The sequence below is a fragment of the Diorhabda carinulata genome, chromosome X, assembly GCF_026250575.1.
Source record: "Diorhabda carinulata isolate Delta chromosome X, icDioCari1.1, whole genome shotgun sequence".
In the NCBI taxonomy this organism is placed as follows: Eukaryota; Metazoa; Arthropoda; class Insecta; order Coleoptera; family Chrysomelidae; genus Diorhabda; species Diorhabda carinulata.
In genome coordinates, this window is record NC_079472.1 from 52,597,238 (window position 1) to 52,615,149 (window position 17,912).

The 17,912-nt window shown below is 32.8% G+C and overlaps 1 protein-coding gene across 5 annotated transcripts in view; it reads right to left on the reverse strand.

Annotated features, from left to right (window-relative positions):
• Nucleotides 1-3,469: 3,469 nt before the first annotated feature.
• The window catches only part of LOC130901506 (solute carrier family 41 member 1-like), a 90,314-nt gene continuing 75,871 nt past the window's right edge, over nucleotides 3,470-17,912 (reverse strand). For all 5 annotated transcript variants that reach the window (XM_057812950.1, XM_057812948.1, XM_057812949.1 and 2 more), the window contains exons 6-9: nucleotides 15,651-15,797; nucleotides 10,254-10,404; nucleotides 8,042-8,247; nucleotides 3,470-6,644 (exon numbers count right to left, since the gene is read on the reverse strand). In XM_057812950.1, coding sequence (XP_057668933.1) covers nucleotides 6,313-6,644; nucleotides 8,042-8,247; nucleotides 10,254-10,404; nucleotides 15,651-15,797 — 836 coding nt within the window. In that variant the 3' untranslated portion in view covers nucleotides 3,470-6,312. The remainder of the gene's footprint in view (nucleotides 6,645-8,041; nucleotides 8,248-10,253; nucleotides 10,405-15,650; nucleotides 15,798-17,912) is intronic.

Genomic DNA, 17,912 nt, shown 5'->3' on the forward strand with positions numbered 1-17,912 from the left:
TCTAAGAGAAGAGTGTTTGTGCGCAGATCAACGAAAGAACGGATGTTAGATCCTTGGGTAATCCTGACTCTACAATACGGCGGAGACTCGGTGATGGTTTGAGGGTGTTTATGAGGAAGGTCAACTACAGACCTGAAAAATTTGGAGATTTTGAAGAAAGGAGGCTTAAAAAATATTAGAGTAGATCAGCAGAAAATTTATTTTCCATCTTGATAACGAAACAAGCATTTCATAAACCTGTGCAAAGACTATTTCAAAGAATTGGAAAGGGAGAATGTACTGAAGTCATCAGATGGCCGGCACTGTCACCCGACTTCGCCCAATTGAGTTATTGAGGGACAAATTGGGGAGGAATGCCTGGAAGCAGTGTTCTCATTTCGAGACAACGATTGTTTGTCGAAACTGTTACAGAGAATGCCAAAATTGTGCACCGAAATAATTAAAAAAGGAAGTTACAACGATGAATCAAACAATCAAATATAAAACAATTACAGACTGTAGTTTATCGTAACTATAATCTTATTTATTTATGTTTGAAATATAAAATAAAAATCGATCAGTTTGTTTTATTGTTTTTGAATTAAACAAACTATAGGGCGGGCAAAACTTTTGACCGGCAGTGGACATAGTCTTAATATAAATGTATTCAATGCATACCGTGCGATAAAGAAGGCCAGGGCAAAATGATCACTTAAGGTTTGAATAATAATAATTGAGAGCGTATATTATTTGATGTATGGTTATAGTATGTGTAAGTAAAGATAATCATTTATGATTAAAACTACGATACTTTATCGAAATACCTCCAAAAATAAAATCGAAAAGTAATGTGACAGCAAATTACTTTTAGAAAATTACAAATATAATAAGATATGATTGCAGTGATTCCAAACAATGAATAATATACTCATCTATTGTGGATCTCAATCTACGAAATACCTTTTTTACTAACGGATCATAAGTATAGTGTTCATATTCAATTTCATCCCCTTCGATCAGGCGTCATGCAACGAACCCAACCCTTTTCACTCGCAGATCATGAGTATGTCCCACCACAGAGCATCGTCAATCAATATACTTCTCATAATCTGATTCTGATTCCAGTTCAGCCTCCTCATTTTATAATTTCTACATTTCCATTTTGTCTCTTGTTTCCCACTTCTTCTTGTTAATTTGTTAATCTATTTCGTTTTTGTACGTGACTACTTGTTAAAAACGATTGATTGGCAACGTTGCCATTTACTAGAAAGAAAGATGTCATTAGAAATTTTTGGAGGATCCTTTATCCCGACTGGAATTTTACCTCGGTTTCCCTTACCTGTTCCTGTTACCTGTACCTAACCCTAGCGGAATCGCTCGGTGACACATACGCTACAAGCTCAACAAGTTCTGAAGCGGACTCCATGTTTTGGAGCGCTTTTAATTAGTGCTAGGTAACGGGAGTGAAATTTCTAAATCGACAGTGTTCTTTGCTCAAACGTCAAGTTTATTCTCTATAATGTCGTTTTGAATTATAATTATAATATTTTATATACATATAAAAATTGGTGATTGATGAATACACCTCATAATTTTTTGAAAAGGAACTAGACAGAGTACCACAACATTCACCACTTAATGTTACGCTTGTTAAATTCAATAGAAAAAACCAAAATAGCCTCTGTTTTGAGTCTTGGCAGCGATTGCTCAACATGTTCCTGATCGTTACCGATAGGTAGCAGTAGCTAAATGCGACCATTATCTTAGTATTACATATTGATGCCTACTTGAGATAGTACCTTGTCATGAAAGTGAAATTATTTAGTATCCATAGTACTGATTCAGTACAGAATAGGGTTTAACATTACAAAGGTTTAATAAATAACAAAATGAAAATCCAGCTTCGGAAAAAACTTTTTTTTTATACGATTCAATCATCTTAGTCAAACAAAATATTTAGTGAAACAGAATATTTGAAGTGGTGAGGAACCCAAATATTAAGTAAAGTACATACTTGGAATTTACCTCATTCGCTACAGAAAACGATGGCAAGAGGAGAAGAGAATTTCGGTTGCATCTAATATTTAAAGATGGGCTCGTGATATTGTATTGAAAATTTAAAACAAAGTGAATTATTTTGGAATTATTATAAAATCCAAATAAATTTAGAAATATACTAGTACCTATATGCAATGGAGACCAAAAAAGATGCAATTAAAAAGAGACAAAAAACTTCTAAAGCACAATCAAACTATGCAAAATACAAAAAACAAAGGATAAAATTTAAAGACATTAGTTAAAGAACAAAAACTAAAATTATGGTGAGAATTTGAACAAGATGACTAACGCTTACAAGGAAAATCAATTACTATTCTCTGTTGTTATTGAAAAGAACAGAAGAAGTAGAAGTTATGATAATAAGAACTGAATCATCAACATAAAGTATACAAGGGGAGATATAACAAATGAAGATTAAATCTTGGAAAGATGGATATCTAAAATATTTTAGAGATAAACATAAACGAGATAAAAAACAACGAGACAACAGGACAAAAACGATTATCAGAAACACAAAACACTGAAGACTTACAGTAGACAATACAGAAACTGAAGAAGGTGTCAAAAATAGAACAAATAACGACAGACATGATAGAAGCGGAAAAAATAGAAATAATAAAGACACTAAAAATCATACTGAACAAAATATATGACACCGGAGAAGCGCCAAAAGATTGGCAAGTGTTACAATTATAGAGGAATCATTTTAGAAAGTACAGTCAGCAAGATATATACGAGAATAATTTAAAAAAGAATATGAGATGATCTAGAAAGAACCATAGAAGACTCACAATAAGGATTTACAACAAACTGAGGAACAACAGATGCAAATTTCATAGTAGACAAATAACTGAAAAAACAATAAGAGAAGACAGAGAGATACACCTAAATTTTGAGAGTATTCGTCAGAGTCAATAGGACGGACATATGGGAAATCCTAGAAAACAGAAGTATAGAAGGAAAACTAATGAACTGAGTGAAGGCTTTATATAAACATACGAAAATCTATGCTAGAGTTAGGTAAGAAGTACCAAATTTGTTCGAAACAACAGAAGGAGTAAAGTATGGATGTTTATTGAGCCTATTATTATTTAACATAGTGTTAGAAGTGGTAATAAGAAGAACAGAAAGACAAATTAAACAGTATAAAGTCGGACATTGGAAAATGAAAGACATTAAAATATCGAAGATACTTTACAGATGATATGGCGATAACGGCATAAAACATTGGACGCAAACTTAAAAATATACAATGATAGTCTACAGATAATGAATATGAAAATAAACGAGCAGAAAACTAAGTCAATGATGATAAGCCGAAAGGAGAAGACACCTAAGATAAAACTAGGAAAATCAAACAAGGAGTAGATCGAAAGCTTCAAATACCTTGGGACGATACTAACAAAAATGGAAGAATGGAGTAGCTGAAAAGTTTTTCAATGCAATTAAGATACAGTTTCTAGTCAAAAAGGAAATACCAAAGCAAATAAAAACAGAAATATATAAAAAAGTAGCCAAGCCCATACTTTATACCATACATACATTTGGATCTGAAACATGGAGACTCACACAGAAACAAAAAATTAAAATACAGAAATAAGATTTCCGAAGAAAACACATAATGATTCAAGATACGACAAAATGAGAAATAACACTATCGGAGAAAATTTTAATTTAAAACCAATTCAAAACAAAACAGAAGAAACAATAGATATAGTTTGGCCACGTTATGAGAATGGGAGGATATACGAAGCATAAACACATACAAAAAAAGCTAGGAAGACCAAGTAAGAGCTGGACAGAAGAAATTAAGGTACCAAAGGAAAATCGTGGATTAAGATGGTAGGAAATTGAACAAAAGATACAAGCTAGTAGAGAATGGAAATTGCTGTAGAAAAAGGAGTCCACGTAATGACTCAACTCCAAGTGCCTTACCCCTGAAAAGATAGAAAGGCTTTAGGATTGAGTAAGTACGAATAAAATCATATAACGAACTATTAAATAATCATGAAGATAATTATCATGAGTGATTCTAGAACATTGAGAGAAAATTACCCTAGAAGAAAAATTCATTACAACGTTATGGCAAATACGTTCATTTATGCAACTAAATTTCTGACACTTCGATGGCAGGGGATGATTTCACAGAAGCGTACGTAAAAAGTAGCTCATATATCTTGAAGCCTTTGTAAAATACGCGGACGCCCTCTGTACAACACGCGCTGGAATCAAATTCCGAAAGCGTGCACGTGTATACACTTCAACTATCAAGAAGCATCAAGGGAATTATGGGGTGTGGTAACTTTTTCTTTCCCGACCTGTTTTTCACTCGAAGGAAGACACGAGGGCTGGAATTTTTGTCATTTAGAATTGTATAGAACAGTTCAGAACATTCGAAAGGGTTCGATATTCTTTCTAACATTCAAAACCCCTCTGGATTGTTGTCTATTTCGAATCCATGAAGAAGGTTCGCGTTTATACCCGAACTACGTGCATTTCAAGTTGAAAAAGCTGAACGTTTAGTCTTCTGGAGTTTTCAAGAACTTTCAAAAATATTCAAGGGCATGTCACGATAATCTAAAGCATTTTAAAATATTGTACATTTTTAATTCCCAAAGATGATTACCATTTTCACCCGAATGAAGTGATTATTAAATCATAGTAGAGCATCTGGGATCTTATAGCATGTCCTTTTAGATGGAGGTACCCATTGGGGTATGTAATGCAGTGATTTTCAGTTTTTTATCATTAAGTGTTAGAAATGAATAAATCAAATGAGGTGTGAGTAAATAAAGTAACACAATGACTTGACATAAATAAAATAAAGAGTATGAAGGGAAATTAGCAGAATTTTTGATTGAAAACAATAATTCATACTGATACAATACGTAAACGATAAGATCTTGCCAATTCTGAAGCAAAAGGGTGAAAATAAAAAGCAGCGTTAAAGCGCAGAGTACGTTCCCATCGAATAAGCACCGTGAGAAACGCTTAAAATTTAACCTTTTATTCCAATTACTACACAATTTCATAACAACTTTCCGAGCGAAGTCAGTAAAGTACTATTAACGAACAAACTACGGGGTGTTTTGAAAAATTCTTCCGATTTTATAGGTTCATATTTTCTAATACCAATGTTATTGGAAGGAGAAGAATATAAACAGTGTCTTCTTTAAATCCCCATGACAAATTGTTGTTAATATTCATACTTATGCACACTATTTATTGAAACGTGCGTTAGACATTTTAATTGAGAGTGTTGGTGTAGTGGTAATGAAATCAGTGTTTTTCGGTAACATATACTTGATTTCGTGAGATTGCACAAAAAACAAATACTTTTGGAAAATCTTGCTTAAGCTGTAGAGTTAAGTGTGGCTGCTTGGCTCTCCACATTTTAATATTGTGTATCGCTTTACTTTCTCACTCGAATGGAAAGCTGCCTCGACACAAATCCTTATTTTTCACACATTCATCTACCAGCTGGATAAACACATATAAATTAACACGCAACCTTCATGCAAAGTGAATAGCAGTTAAAACTGTTTTATACGAAAACTTCGGCGCAAAACACGACAAATGGATGTCCTAGGAATGTTACCTATCAGCACATGGAGTGGATTTTTGTGGCCACGAGCGAAATTTTGACAGATATGTTTCCATTTAACACACTTGGACGATCTAATTATCTTCCCCATTTTGACAGTTATTAAGCTGGATGTTGACAGAAGTGCGCAACTAATATATAGAGGAAACCACGTGTAACTCCAAAGCTTCCTCTTTCTAATAATATACTCAGTCATATCGGCTTCAAAAGTGTATAGTTAGGACTCTTTCAAATCGATAATTCTTCATGAAATACTCTGTATGTAAACTTCGTCACATGGATTATTTCATCGTTGAAGCATAATTTATATAGATTAAACGCAATATAACATTTTGGGTATAATTAATTGAATTATTTTTTATGACAACTCCAAATCACTAAGGTCAAGTGATATATCTCTTAATAGAAGAGCTAAGAGATATGCTATACCTTTGAAACCTTGGTTAGATCTTACTGACGATCAATGATAGTTATATATATTGTTTTCTTGTCTAATTCAATCGATGGGTTTTCATTTTAACGCCAGCTGAGAATCATAGTATAATGACTTGAATATTCTTTATGTCATTATTAAAATTTACTATGACTTAATATTAAATGATCATTTTTATGAATTGTTCAAACCAATTTCATAAATTATTGAGTATTAGAGTGAATAATGATTCTTTTCTTCAGACCACTGGACGATATTCGCAGTTAATACTTTTTAGAAACATGAATCCTAGTAGAAGTAAACCAGATCCGCTAAGATCTCCCGCTGCAGTCAGATAAGGAATCGCAGCATTATCAGGATCTCTTTTGTACCTCCACATAGTGTGGACTAAAAGATGACAACCATATAGAAGTAAAACAAGCTGTATTAATCCCACAAGAAGGTAAGTGATAACAAATATTGATGTGATGGTCGATTTTCCATTGTAGAAGAAATCGGCGCCGTAAACGAAGATGGTATGACCAGGCACGGATAAAAGGAGTAGTAAACGTGCTGCTTTGGCAGGTTGTACTGAAAAAGAAAAGATTACATATTATAATTAGCGTTATGGAGTGGATGACTCAACTGGAACAAATTCTGTATCCTAGTGAATAACGATTTATTCCAAGATCTCTATAATATTCCTTATGGTAGAATGCTAAGATGCTTGATTATAATTTTGGTTAGTCTCAATTATCTGCATTATAATCCTACTTCAATATAGAATATATCAAAACCATTTATATACTATTAGTTGTGGGTTTTTCTGCATATTTTACTTTTTGATTTCCGCAAAGGAAAGGAAGCTACTGCGTCTTACAAAGAAATATGTGATGTGTATGGTGCTAATTATTTAATAGAGCGCACGTGTCAGAATTGGTATAAAAAATTCCGTTCCGGATATTTATGTTAAGAAGCTTAATATTTGGGTACCTGACAAATTGAAAGAAATTCATTCAACACAAAGAATCAGCAACATCCTGGTGATGTTGTGTCCTGTACAGTAACATAGTTCGAAAACAATCATGGAGCAAACATCAAGAACCATCACAAACCACATCGAAATCTGGAAAACAAAAAAAGCACATGTTGTCAGTTTGGGAAGATTATGAAGGAGTCACGTTTCTTGAGCTGCTTCCAAGGAACCAAACGATCAATTATGATGTTAACTGTTAAAATAGTGTCAACAATTTATGAAACTGGATAAAGTTATCAAAGAATAGGTATGAGAAATAGGTTTTGCTATCACGTCTAATTGGAATAAAATCACATTATTAGAAAATTTTCATTAGTAATTCCATATCAAACATTTTTGAAAACTTCAATTCACGCATGCTTTTAGGATTCTAATATTTCTTTAACATCATGAACGCGAACTGTGTGTCAAGTTGCAAAAACTGAGGGATAATGCGTTATTTACTCCCAAAAGAAAAAAGGTGTGGTTTCGAAATGGTTCCAAGTGTTTGAACCCACCACGGTTTTTATTTTTTATGAAAAAGGTTCACAATGTTCCACAATAATCTATCACAGTAATTGAGACTATTCTGAAAAATTCCACAATTATCTGGAATAAGATGAAACAATGCAGAATGTTCTGGAATGCTAGATGCCGTTTAGGTAAAAACTGGAACTTTATTCATGGATAGAATGACATAGAATGTTTTGGAATAGTCTGAAACTTTCTGAGCTGTTCTTAAAATTCCTATAGGACGAAACATCCTGTCCTCATGTCTTTAAAAAAGGCCTTCTAGGTGAAATCGAGAACCTTAATCAGGGACAGGATGTAGAGGATTGATACAAGATAACTTCCTTAATCGTACCAGGACTCATTTGTGAGTTTAGTGACACGCGCATTGTACAGTTTTCTTCATAAATTACATTGATTAAGTTTCAGAATTTGTTCCAGGTTATTTTTGACTGTGACTTACCTCCTTTAATTAACGCTGTCCATGGTAAAACCCACTGCTTTGTTATAGGTGGTATTTCTCCAAAAACTGCCGTCTGATGAAGCATCGTGGAAGTTCGACTAACCTGAACTGACACCAAATTTCCTCCTATACCATTTATTATTGGCTGAAAAATGGTATAACCTCTAAACTTATCCACTCCTATATCTAATATCAAACCACCGCATCTAGAAAATAAGTAAAAGAGGATGATAGAGTGCTGGATAGTAATATTAGGACTACATTTCATGAAACAAAGTGTAATTATCGCTTGAAACAGGAACTGAGAGTATCTGTGTCTAAGATATTTTGTGAGTACTACAAATATATTTTATAGAGTAGATATCCCTGTATTACTTGTACCTACTCTATTGTGGAAAAAGGAAGGCAAGCAATAAAAATTCTTGCAGCAGTAGGAAACAAAACAGATGTCTGATAACAAATATCGACATCTTATCAACGCAAATTCATATGAAAAGTAGTGGAAATGAATCGCAAAAATCTACATTAGGATGATGTAATAATTTTTATATAATTCAGATATCAAATGTGATACTATAAGGCTTTCATTAACATAAAGAAACTTCATATTTTCCATAACCTTCATATATCAGTTATGAAAAGTAGTTATGTAAAAACTTCATGTAACTGATCGAGTTTCAAAGAATAATTTATTGATTACAGTTAAAACTGACAATTATTTCATTATTTATACTGAAAATTACTTTATTATTTCAATTCATTTTCAATTCAATATTTTTTTTCGATGAATTAATTAATAATTCTCTTGAACTTCCTATTAGTCCGGGAGCTAGCTGTATTTTCAACTAGTTATTCAGTTCCACCGAATTCTGCTTGACCTGACAGAACTCACCTTAGAAATGAAGGTGTAAAAAACTTCGTAAATTAAACTCATTCCGGGTTGACTCAAACTGAATAATATGGTAGATTATATTGTATATTTAACAAAAAAAAACCTTCAGCCGGTAAATCACGGGTAGAAAGTATTTCAGTTATGCGATCAACGCTGAAACCGATGTACCTACGAGCGCAAACTCATGGGGATCTTCTGCGTAACAGCTGAAGGGCTTTCCGTCACCCTACATGCAGCTGAAAGTTTTTTTGTTAAATATACAATATAATCTACCATATTATTCTGTTTGAGCCATCCCGGAATGAGTTGAATTCACGGAGTTTATTACACCTAGATCAAACAGACCCGGCGCTACCTTACCAGCTGAAGGTCATTATGTTCACTCCTAAGGTAAGTTCTGTCAGGACAAGCAGAATTGGGTGGAACGGAATGACTATTCAAAATATGCAGTTGGCTCCCGCACTATATCTAATATTAATTTTATTTGAAACTATGATATATACATATATACCAGGAGCTCGGCCCAGAATGTTGCCTGGAATTCTCCTCTTATTTTCTAATGAACTCTCAACATAGCCTTCGGCTACACTCTTGGATTTCCATTCCTCTTGCTTCATTTTCAGAATGTCCGCTTCTCAGTCTGTTAGAAGAGACGCGTCTGAAACAATGTCCTGAGTATCCTGCAATTTCAGCTAGATCCAGGGACTGAGCAAACTATGCTGGTATTCATGCAGTAGTAGTACCTTTTCGTTGATGTTCTTTATATTCTTCAAATCGCACCCTTTTTGAAATTTTTGCTACGGCAGGGCGTGTTTATTTCTTGATTTTTCAAGTATTAAATTACCAACTGCAGCATTTGCAGACTCTCTTCAAATGGAATGTCTGATTCGCTATCTGAAGACGTATCAAGTAATTACTTCTGACTCGTTTTGACCCAATTTCAAAAATCGTTTTCAGTGTAATTGAATATTATAAAAGCGCGAAATTTGATAAAACGTTGTAAACACGTCATAATTAGTTACGCGAATAACTATCTATCATCCAAAAGTAGCAGTTTCAGGCTTCTGAATCTTATATCAGTTCTTTAGAATAAATGATCGAACTGTTCCAAATAAATGTTTTGATTGGATATGTATTGGGTTATACCAGCCGCATATGAAGGGATGTTATCGTTAAACAACATGAGGTCTGTAAATGTCATTAAATTAATTGTCTCCCCATAATCATCCATCATACTCAACGATAAAAGGGTAGAGAAAGTTTACATACAAAAACCGATATCACAGAATAACTGCCTTCGCGATTAAGTTGATAACTTACCCACTAATTAATAAAGCTGTTATCACAGGCACCCATCCTTGGGTCAAGATGTCTTTGGTATACTTATTTTTCTTAACCACTGAAATCCAAACAGGGAGTAGTATTGAAATATATCCTATCAGAATCACTAGCATAAGCCAAGGATAAGTGTCTACAAAAAAAGTTATAGATATAACAATGTAACCTTTGTCAAGTGGAATATCACTTAACTAGACCACGTATAATGCAATTCAATAGTTCCCTCTTCCTCGAATGTTTCGATCTTTTATACATAACCTAGTGGAATTTAGAAACTTGACACTACTGTGGTATACTGACGTATACGTAATCACGTAATACGTAATTACGTAATCACCAGAGTTGACTCCATAGTGTCATTGTGACCAATAATTATTCCAATCACAGATTTAAGACTTAGTAATTATAACAGTTGCCGAAAGTGATTGACATCCAGTTTTTTAAATTATTACTACGAACTCGTCAGCTGATGTAGAGAGTGAAGCTGGTACTTTTCTATTATGTTAGTACAATCTAAAGTTTGACGGGTTCGACTCCCATATTTTATATATGCTAGCAGCTTCTTGATATTTTTTTCTATAACTTATTTCTAGTATGTTACGGCCGTTTTTATAGAATCAACTTCTAGCGAGGACTTTTTGTTTGCTTCGAACCGAATTATCGAGAAATCCAATGTGTATAAATAGGCGCTTGCTAATCAGCAAGGAAGTTAGTAAATAAATAATCTGATGTCATCCCGAACACATTAGGATAGACAAGAAACGGCGAATATTAATAAATTGTATAATTCAAGAATAGTTAGTAATTAGTGATTTTGAAATAGAAATAGATGAATACAAATCAAAATTGTTTATTAAAACTTATTGTAACAAAGATATTCTGTAGTGTAACTTAAAGTAGAAGTTCAGAAAGGTCAAAACCAGGTAGAAATAATAAACAAGTGATAGTGTTGCAAAAGAATTCGTAGTTAATTATATTCAAATTGTATCACTATAATTTTTATTAAAAATTGTTTTAATTTCATTAAGAATCGCAATGTTTATATATTACATCAAAGTAATTAATGAAATGTTGATAAGAGTTTACGTGCCATTCATTTGTGTAAGCCACTGTGTATATTTTCACGAAACATATATGAGTATTTACGTCACTTAAGCTGCTCACGGTGTGAATATACATTTCTTATTAAGGTAGAAACAAATGGTTTTGATAAAATTTGAATAATAAGTATTATTTGTCATCTGAGAGTTGATTGACCATTCATTTTATATATACCTATACTGATGAAATTTTTATTTTCAATGAACTGTGTGCAGCACTTCGTCTGATTGGAAATAATTTTTAAATATATAAATAAAGAAAACTTTTTATACTTATAACAATATGAAATATACAATTCAAAAATTGCAATAAATAGGTGGAAGATGGAATTATGATCTATGAACTGCTTCTGCTGTATTTTCCTCATATATAAATATAACATGAATACTGAATCTTGTGAATAATTTAAAAAGAGAACAACGAAAGTTTAGTATACACTGTTGGAATGAGCAAAAAAAGCAGTGTGCTGTTCAACAGAATCGCAGCTTTTAACTTCCACACTGTATACCACTTCTACAAGTGAGATTGACACGACTTAAAAAGCACGGTACACGTAGGCATCCAGTTAATAAATGTCAAAGGTAGATGCTACTTGAGTTGCGCAAGGAGAAGAATATTTCTATCTAATTTTCAGACTACTACAGATCGTTTTGCATTATTGATACTACTCGTTGTATCAAACTTACGATACGGCTCCCTCAAATAAGTCAGACATTAAAAATCTATACTGTTAGATAATTATTTTATCTAATTTATAGTACTTCATCCATTAAGGCACGAAGTATTTTGTTTTTCGGAATACTCAAACGTGTGATAGGCAGAATTAAACTATTGTATTAAATGTATAAAAATCCTTGAATTCAGGATTTGTTGGATTTAAATTTCACTATTTAACTTTGTACCCATCCAAGTCACCGTAAGATAAATGTTTATATTAATGAATACTTTTTAAAAGATACTTCTCTAGGGTCCAATTTCAAATTATTAGTCACAATAACCTTCTGCTGTCTTTTTTGTTAGCGACTTCACTAATTTATGCATAACTATTCTAAAGAAACGAAAGAAACGAAAGTTTTCAATAACATTCTAAAATTTTATATCACTTCAAGATGATCTATGAATAAACGTTTAATACACTAGTCCTTTTTTACGATGTCACAATGAAGCTCGAACAAAACACAAACTTTCTTATACCTTTAAATATCTATAGTACCGGTAAGTTCTTACAGCACCTTGATTCTCTTCGTTGTTAACGAAGCGTTATCCACCAAATCACAACTTAACTTATCGGAAGAGGCGATAGTCACGGGGTGCTAAGTCAGGACTGTAAGGTGAGTGACTGAATATTAACTCTTGAACTTTTTTTTGGTCTCATTAGCAATATGCAATTGTATGTTTTCTTGGAGCAGAGCTACGCAAGATGATATCGTACTCCGATTATTTTATATCGCTATTTGTGGCGGAGATGGATTTCACACTAGACTTACTTCGTTATTGATTTCCTCTGATCCATGTAAACAACAAGAAATATGATTTTGTGGCTATCGCTTCGTATTTTGGGAACCCAACATAGCACATAGCTTTCTTTATCTCTCTCTGGAAATTTCACTTAGCACGGATTTCCATTTCTCCCACATAATTTGATTAACTTAATCAACAAATTTTTAAGTAGTAACTTGTGTTCTTGACTACCTCAGTCGTAAATTTTGGAAGCAATAATAACCCACATATTGATTCCACAATATATTTGAAGAGTTTCGTACATACTATGTACGTGATATGATTTTAGATAAAAGCTTTCCAGAATAAAGAATCAATATCACTGATTATTATCATAAAAATCTCTTCAAAGATGATTTGAAAAATATAGAATTGTTTCTGAAATGTTTTTCATGCTGATTCTATATCTGAAAAACAGGTTTTTTTACATATCAACAATAAAAATTTTGTTTTCAATTTTAGTTTGCGTGTACAGAAATGTATGAATGATATCTTGGTAATCTCTCTTGAAATTCCAGTAGTAGTCAGCCATCATATTTTCATTTCACTCACCTTGGGACCATTTTTCCATTTTTTTTTGTTTTGATGCAACCTTGCTCTTCACTGTAATCCCCTAGGTTGTCAGGGAAATATCCACGGTGGGAATGTAGGTACATTCTCACACTCATTATTTTTATTTTTTATAATGGAGTAATATTGTTCCTACTAGGTTTCTGTACCCGGGATCTTTATTGTTGCCCAGAGAACCACGCACAACTTTTTTAAAGCTCGTCCAAACTAGTTTTTCTCTCTGATTCATACACGCAAATTTTTTTAAAAGATACTTGAAATATGTACAGTGGTTGTAACAAAATCTTCTTAAGGTCAATCAACTAGGCACAAAATGTCTTTTATGTGACAATTTTTGTTGTCAGTGTTTGTTACGAGCTCCACTGTCTAGTTTTCATAAGAAAAACGGTATTTTCTTATAAACCAGCTGTTGATCTAGCATGAGGCATTTTGAAATCGTGTATGTATCCATTATGTACAAGAACTCCTTTCAAACTTCCTTAAGAGAAATCAAAAAAAAGTTCATACTTGTACGTTTAGTAAGTGATTCCACAATATTCCATTGGATCAAGAATATTACAACAGATACCATTAATTTTTTTTCTTCAAAGAAAGGTAGTGAATCTTGTTCTCTATAGAGATATCATGAAATGATTGTTCCTGAAAGTAAGAGATTTTTTATTCCAGTTTTGGGCCTAGAGCTTCAGATTCCTCATTTGATTCTGCTTTGGTAAGCTTTAATACGTCTTTCTGGAATAAAATTCATCTTCCGATGAATTGACCTCACTCTCAGATTTAGCTGGATCATCGATCAAAATGTCAGGTGGAGATGAAATCGGTAGATCTGGCCCATGTGGCACAAGTCGTATTGCTGAGGGAAAGCTGAAGTAAACCATGTTTAGAAGTGTATCCACTTGTCCTAACCACACAAAAATATCAGTAATTTACATGGTTCTGCGATTTTCGCTATACCATAGGGACTCCAAAGGGCATTTGCTTCTTTTTTCCTGCTATTCAAAGATGCAATCCTTCTATCCTGGTGCGTCATACTTTATGGGAAGCTCATGATTTGTCTTGATCTCCAAGTATTGAGCAAAATCCAGGTTCTTTACTAATTCATTAATGCCACTTTTCCATTGTTCTGTGAAATTCCCACAAATATAACAAAACACATCAAGACTATTCAAACTCTTCCCTTTGGAATCGCTTATATTGTATCGACACTATTCTCACAGTTAAGAGGAAGGAAGAAGAACAAGAGATGACTATAGAGTGACGAATTAACAACTCGGTACCGTATAACAGACGCGCTAGGAAAAAAAAAAGATTGCATTTTTGAGATCAGCGCGTAAAACTGCGTCGAGAAGATTTATTTCGTCGGAGATTTTGATGCAGGGTGGTGTAAGTTTCTCTTAATTAGTATGTAATTGATTATGTAAGAATCAGTTTAGTGAAATATATGGCTGCAAGTCTTCATTTTACTGTGTATACAAACGCTCAATATTATCGATCCACTTATGAGTAGACATTGAAATAAGAAGAATAAATGATAATGTTTGTGAAGAATGAAGTTGAGAAATAAGTGAACGATATCTTGAGATCTTGTAATAAAAGTAAAATAAATTGATAGTTATTTATGTATCAAGGCGCTTAAGTCATACTTTTATTATGTTTTTTTTTCGACATCGCCCAGATTTAAAAAAATTTTCGAAAATATTTGGAATTGAGGCGAGCAGAATAGGTTATCTGTGCTGCGTTTAGTTACACATCTGAATAATATGATTATTTTATCTAAAATCGGCATGAAAATCTTAATTCTCTTCCTTTATTTATATTATTAGTGATAGAACACTTTAAATTATTCGTAATGCTAAAAAGTTGTCTAAAAGGTTGTAAGCTGACTGACAGTTCAGTTACTTCAGTGCGTAGGCACTAAAAAGCGATTTCACTGGCGATTTTTATCGACCAATGGGCATTCATGTTTCATTTTACTGCCGATTTGAAAAAAAATTAATTATTGATATTTATAGTTTTCACTTTATACATAGAGGATCTTTAAAAAATTCCTTACATGCTTGTATCATGCAATAGGAATTCAAATCCATTCATTCGTTAAATAATTTCGTGTTACTCAGATCAGCCTAAACGTGTTCATGATTCGTAATTCGATTTTTTAATAAAATTAATAAGTATGTTAAAGATTGGAAACATATATAGAAAAGTACTTACCGTGAATTTTATATAGTATTCGTGCCCACGATGACAGTACCATTAAAGAAACCAAATCACCGATACTTGCCGCTAACGGTGTGGCTAAATTATCTGGATTGAGTTTCAATTTATGGGATAATATGATCACAGTTACCAATACTATATCTATAATGAGAGAATAATTGTAATCAAGTTTCAAAGAGGCAATAATAGAATCAATAATTTCGATTTAAAATATGACAATACTATCGGATATTATTATACTATTATGATATCCAAATCAAAACTCAACATTCCACATCAGTTTTAATATTCTAACCAAAGTTTATATTGATTAGATTTTTTTGACCTTGATTTCGCCTTATTTTGAACGATCAGATTTAATTTAAACTTTGCTTAAAAATTGGAGGCAGTGGAATAATTCGATCAAAATATCTGATTATCTTGATTAGATTCATCAGAATTACGAAATTTATTTTTATATCCTTGGAGAGTAAGAAAGATAGAGCTAGTGGGCGAACTTCGTAAGCTCATAATCCCAGAATTACAACATCTAGATGCAACTACCAATATATCTGAACATATAAGAGACGGGTTTTTAATAGCAAATTAAGCTGAAAGGCAAAAATTGAAATTGAATTGAAAGCAGAATTAAAATGCTAACCTAAACTTTTGTTATCCGGTGTGTAGATATCTGACGAAGTTTTGACGACCAAGCGACTGCCGGAATAAGAAGTCTTCTCTTGGCAACAGATTCGGGTCGAAGAGCTGTCAAGTAAAGGGTTTCCATGCGGATAAACCAATGAAATGGTCAACGACATAAGAATACAGAAAGCAATGAGAAACCACTTTATCAAAGATTTTCAAGATTCACCAGGAAAATCACCATAGAATTCATACTTCAATTGCAAAATTTCACTTAAGTTGATGCATTTCAGCTCTATTACTATAAGAGAGACCAAACTTGATTCGAATACATTTTTAATTCCCAAATATTATTGATATCCTTAAGATTCTCTGTATTATTTGCCATATTAGTATTCAGAAAATTAACCTATAGTCATTTCTATCGAATAGTGTCAAGTTCCTTTTCACAATGGAAAGGAAATTAGAAAAGTATGACTTTATTGTACATACTTTTCTGAAAGAGAAGGAGAAAATGATATGAAGAAAAAATATACATAATGAGTGCAAATTTTTAACATGATTAGAAGTAAACAGGTGTTCTTTGTTCATCTTCGAATCATTCCTACGTGTATAACATATAGGGTGTTTCTACCTGGCACAGAGAGATCTCAATAAATGATTCATTTTTATATAGGAATACGAAATATTACGGGGCCTAGTTCTGTGATATAGGGCGTTAAAAATTTTTATCAAAATCAAAAATTTCTGCAACACCATTCATTTTAGCTCCATAAAAGTTTATTAGTTTTTTAACTTAAAATAATCAGGCGATTTAAAACAAAGAAGAAAAATTTGCTCCAGTGGCGTAAAGAATAAGGGGACAAAAGTGACAATTAACCCTCACAGCGCGCTACTTGTAATTTTTTCCCAAAGTTTGTTTATGTCAAAATATTACTTTATTAAGGAGCATATTGGTCACCAAATTTATAAAAAACCTTCAAAGGCGTTCTTGATTTATGGCAAATTTTTAATTTTGATTTAAAAGACACACTATATCTCAGCAACTAGCCCCCGTAAGGGTGCGTTTTCCTATATCAAAATGAATCATTTATCAGTAATGTATTCTCAAGGTAATTTCAAATTATAGTTCACATAGTGTTTACGGAGTATACCAAAAATGGTAACAAAGGTGCACAAAAACAAGACTTTTAGAAAGAACTTTCAGTTTCCCTTCACGATATGACGAAAAAAAGGATCAATTCAATAGTATTTTAGAAGACTAATGAGGAAATGCTGGTGGATTTTTGACCACGTGAGAACAAATTCAGTGTCGTTTTCAAAAATAAAAGAAGTGACATGCTAAGTGAAGATATCATTTTGCTATAATCCCCGTTCACATGCGACTAGTCGAACCAAAGATCTGATTATAATCTTCAGTAGACACCAACTTAATCATCTAGACATATTTCTTCATTCAATCTATATTTGAACAGTGATAGTTACAAAGAACACTATGATGTCAAGCAGTATGTTGGACATTATATTGGTAAGGAGATTGAATTCCAGGTTTTTATATGAAAACGAAAGCAATGGAGATATTATTTTAAAACATATTTACTCAAAAACCTACCTCGTGTGACAACCAATGGGAAG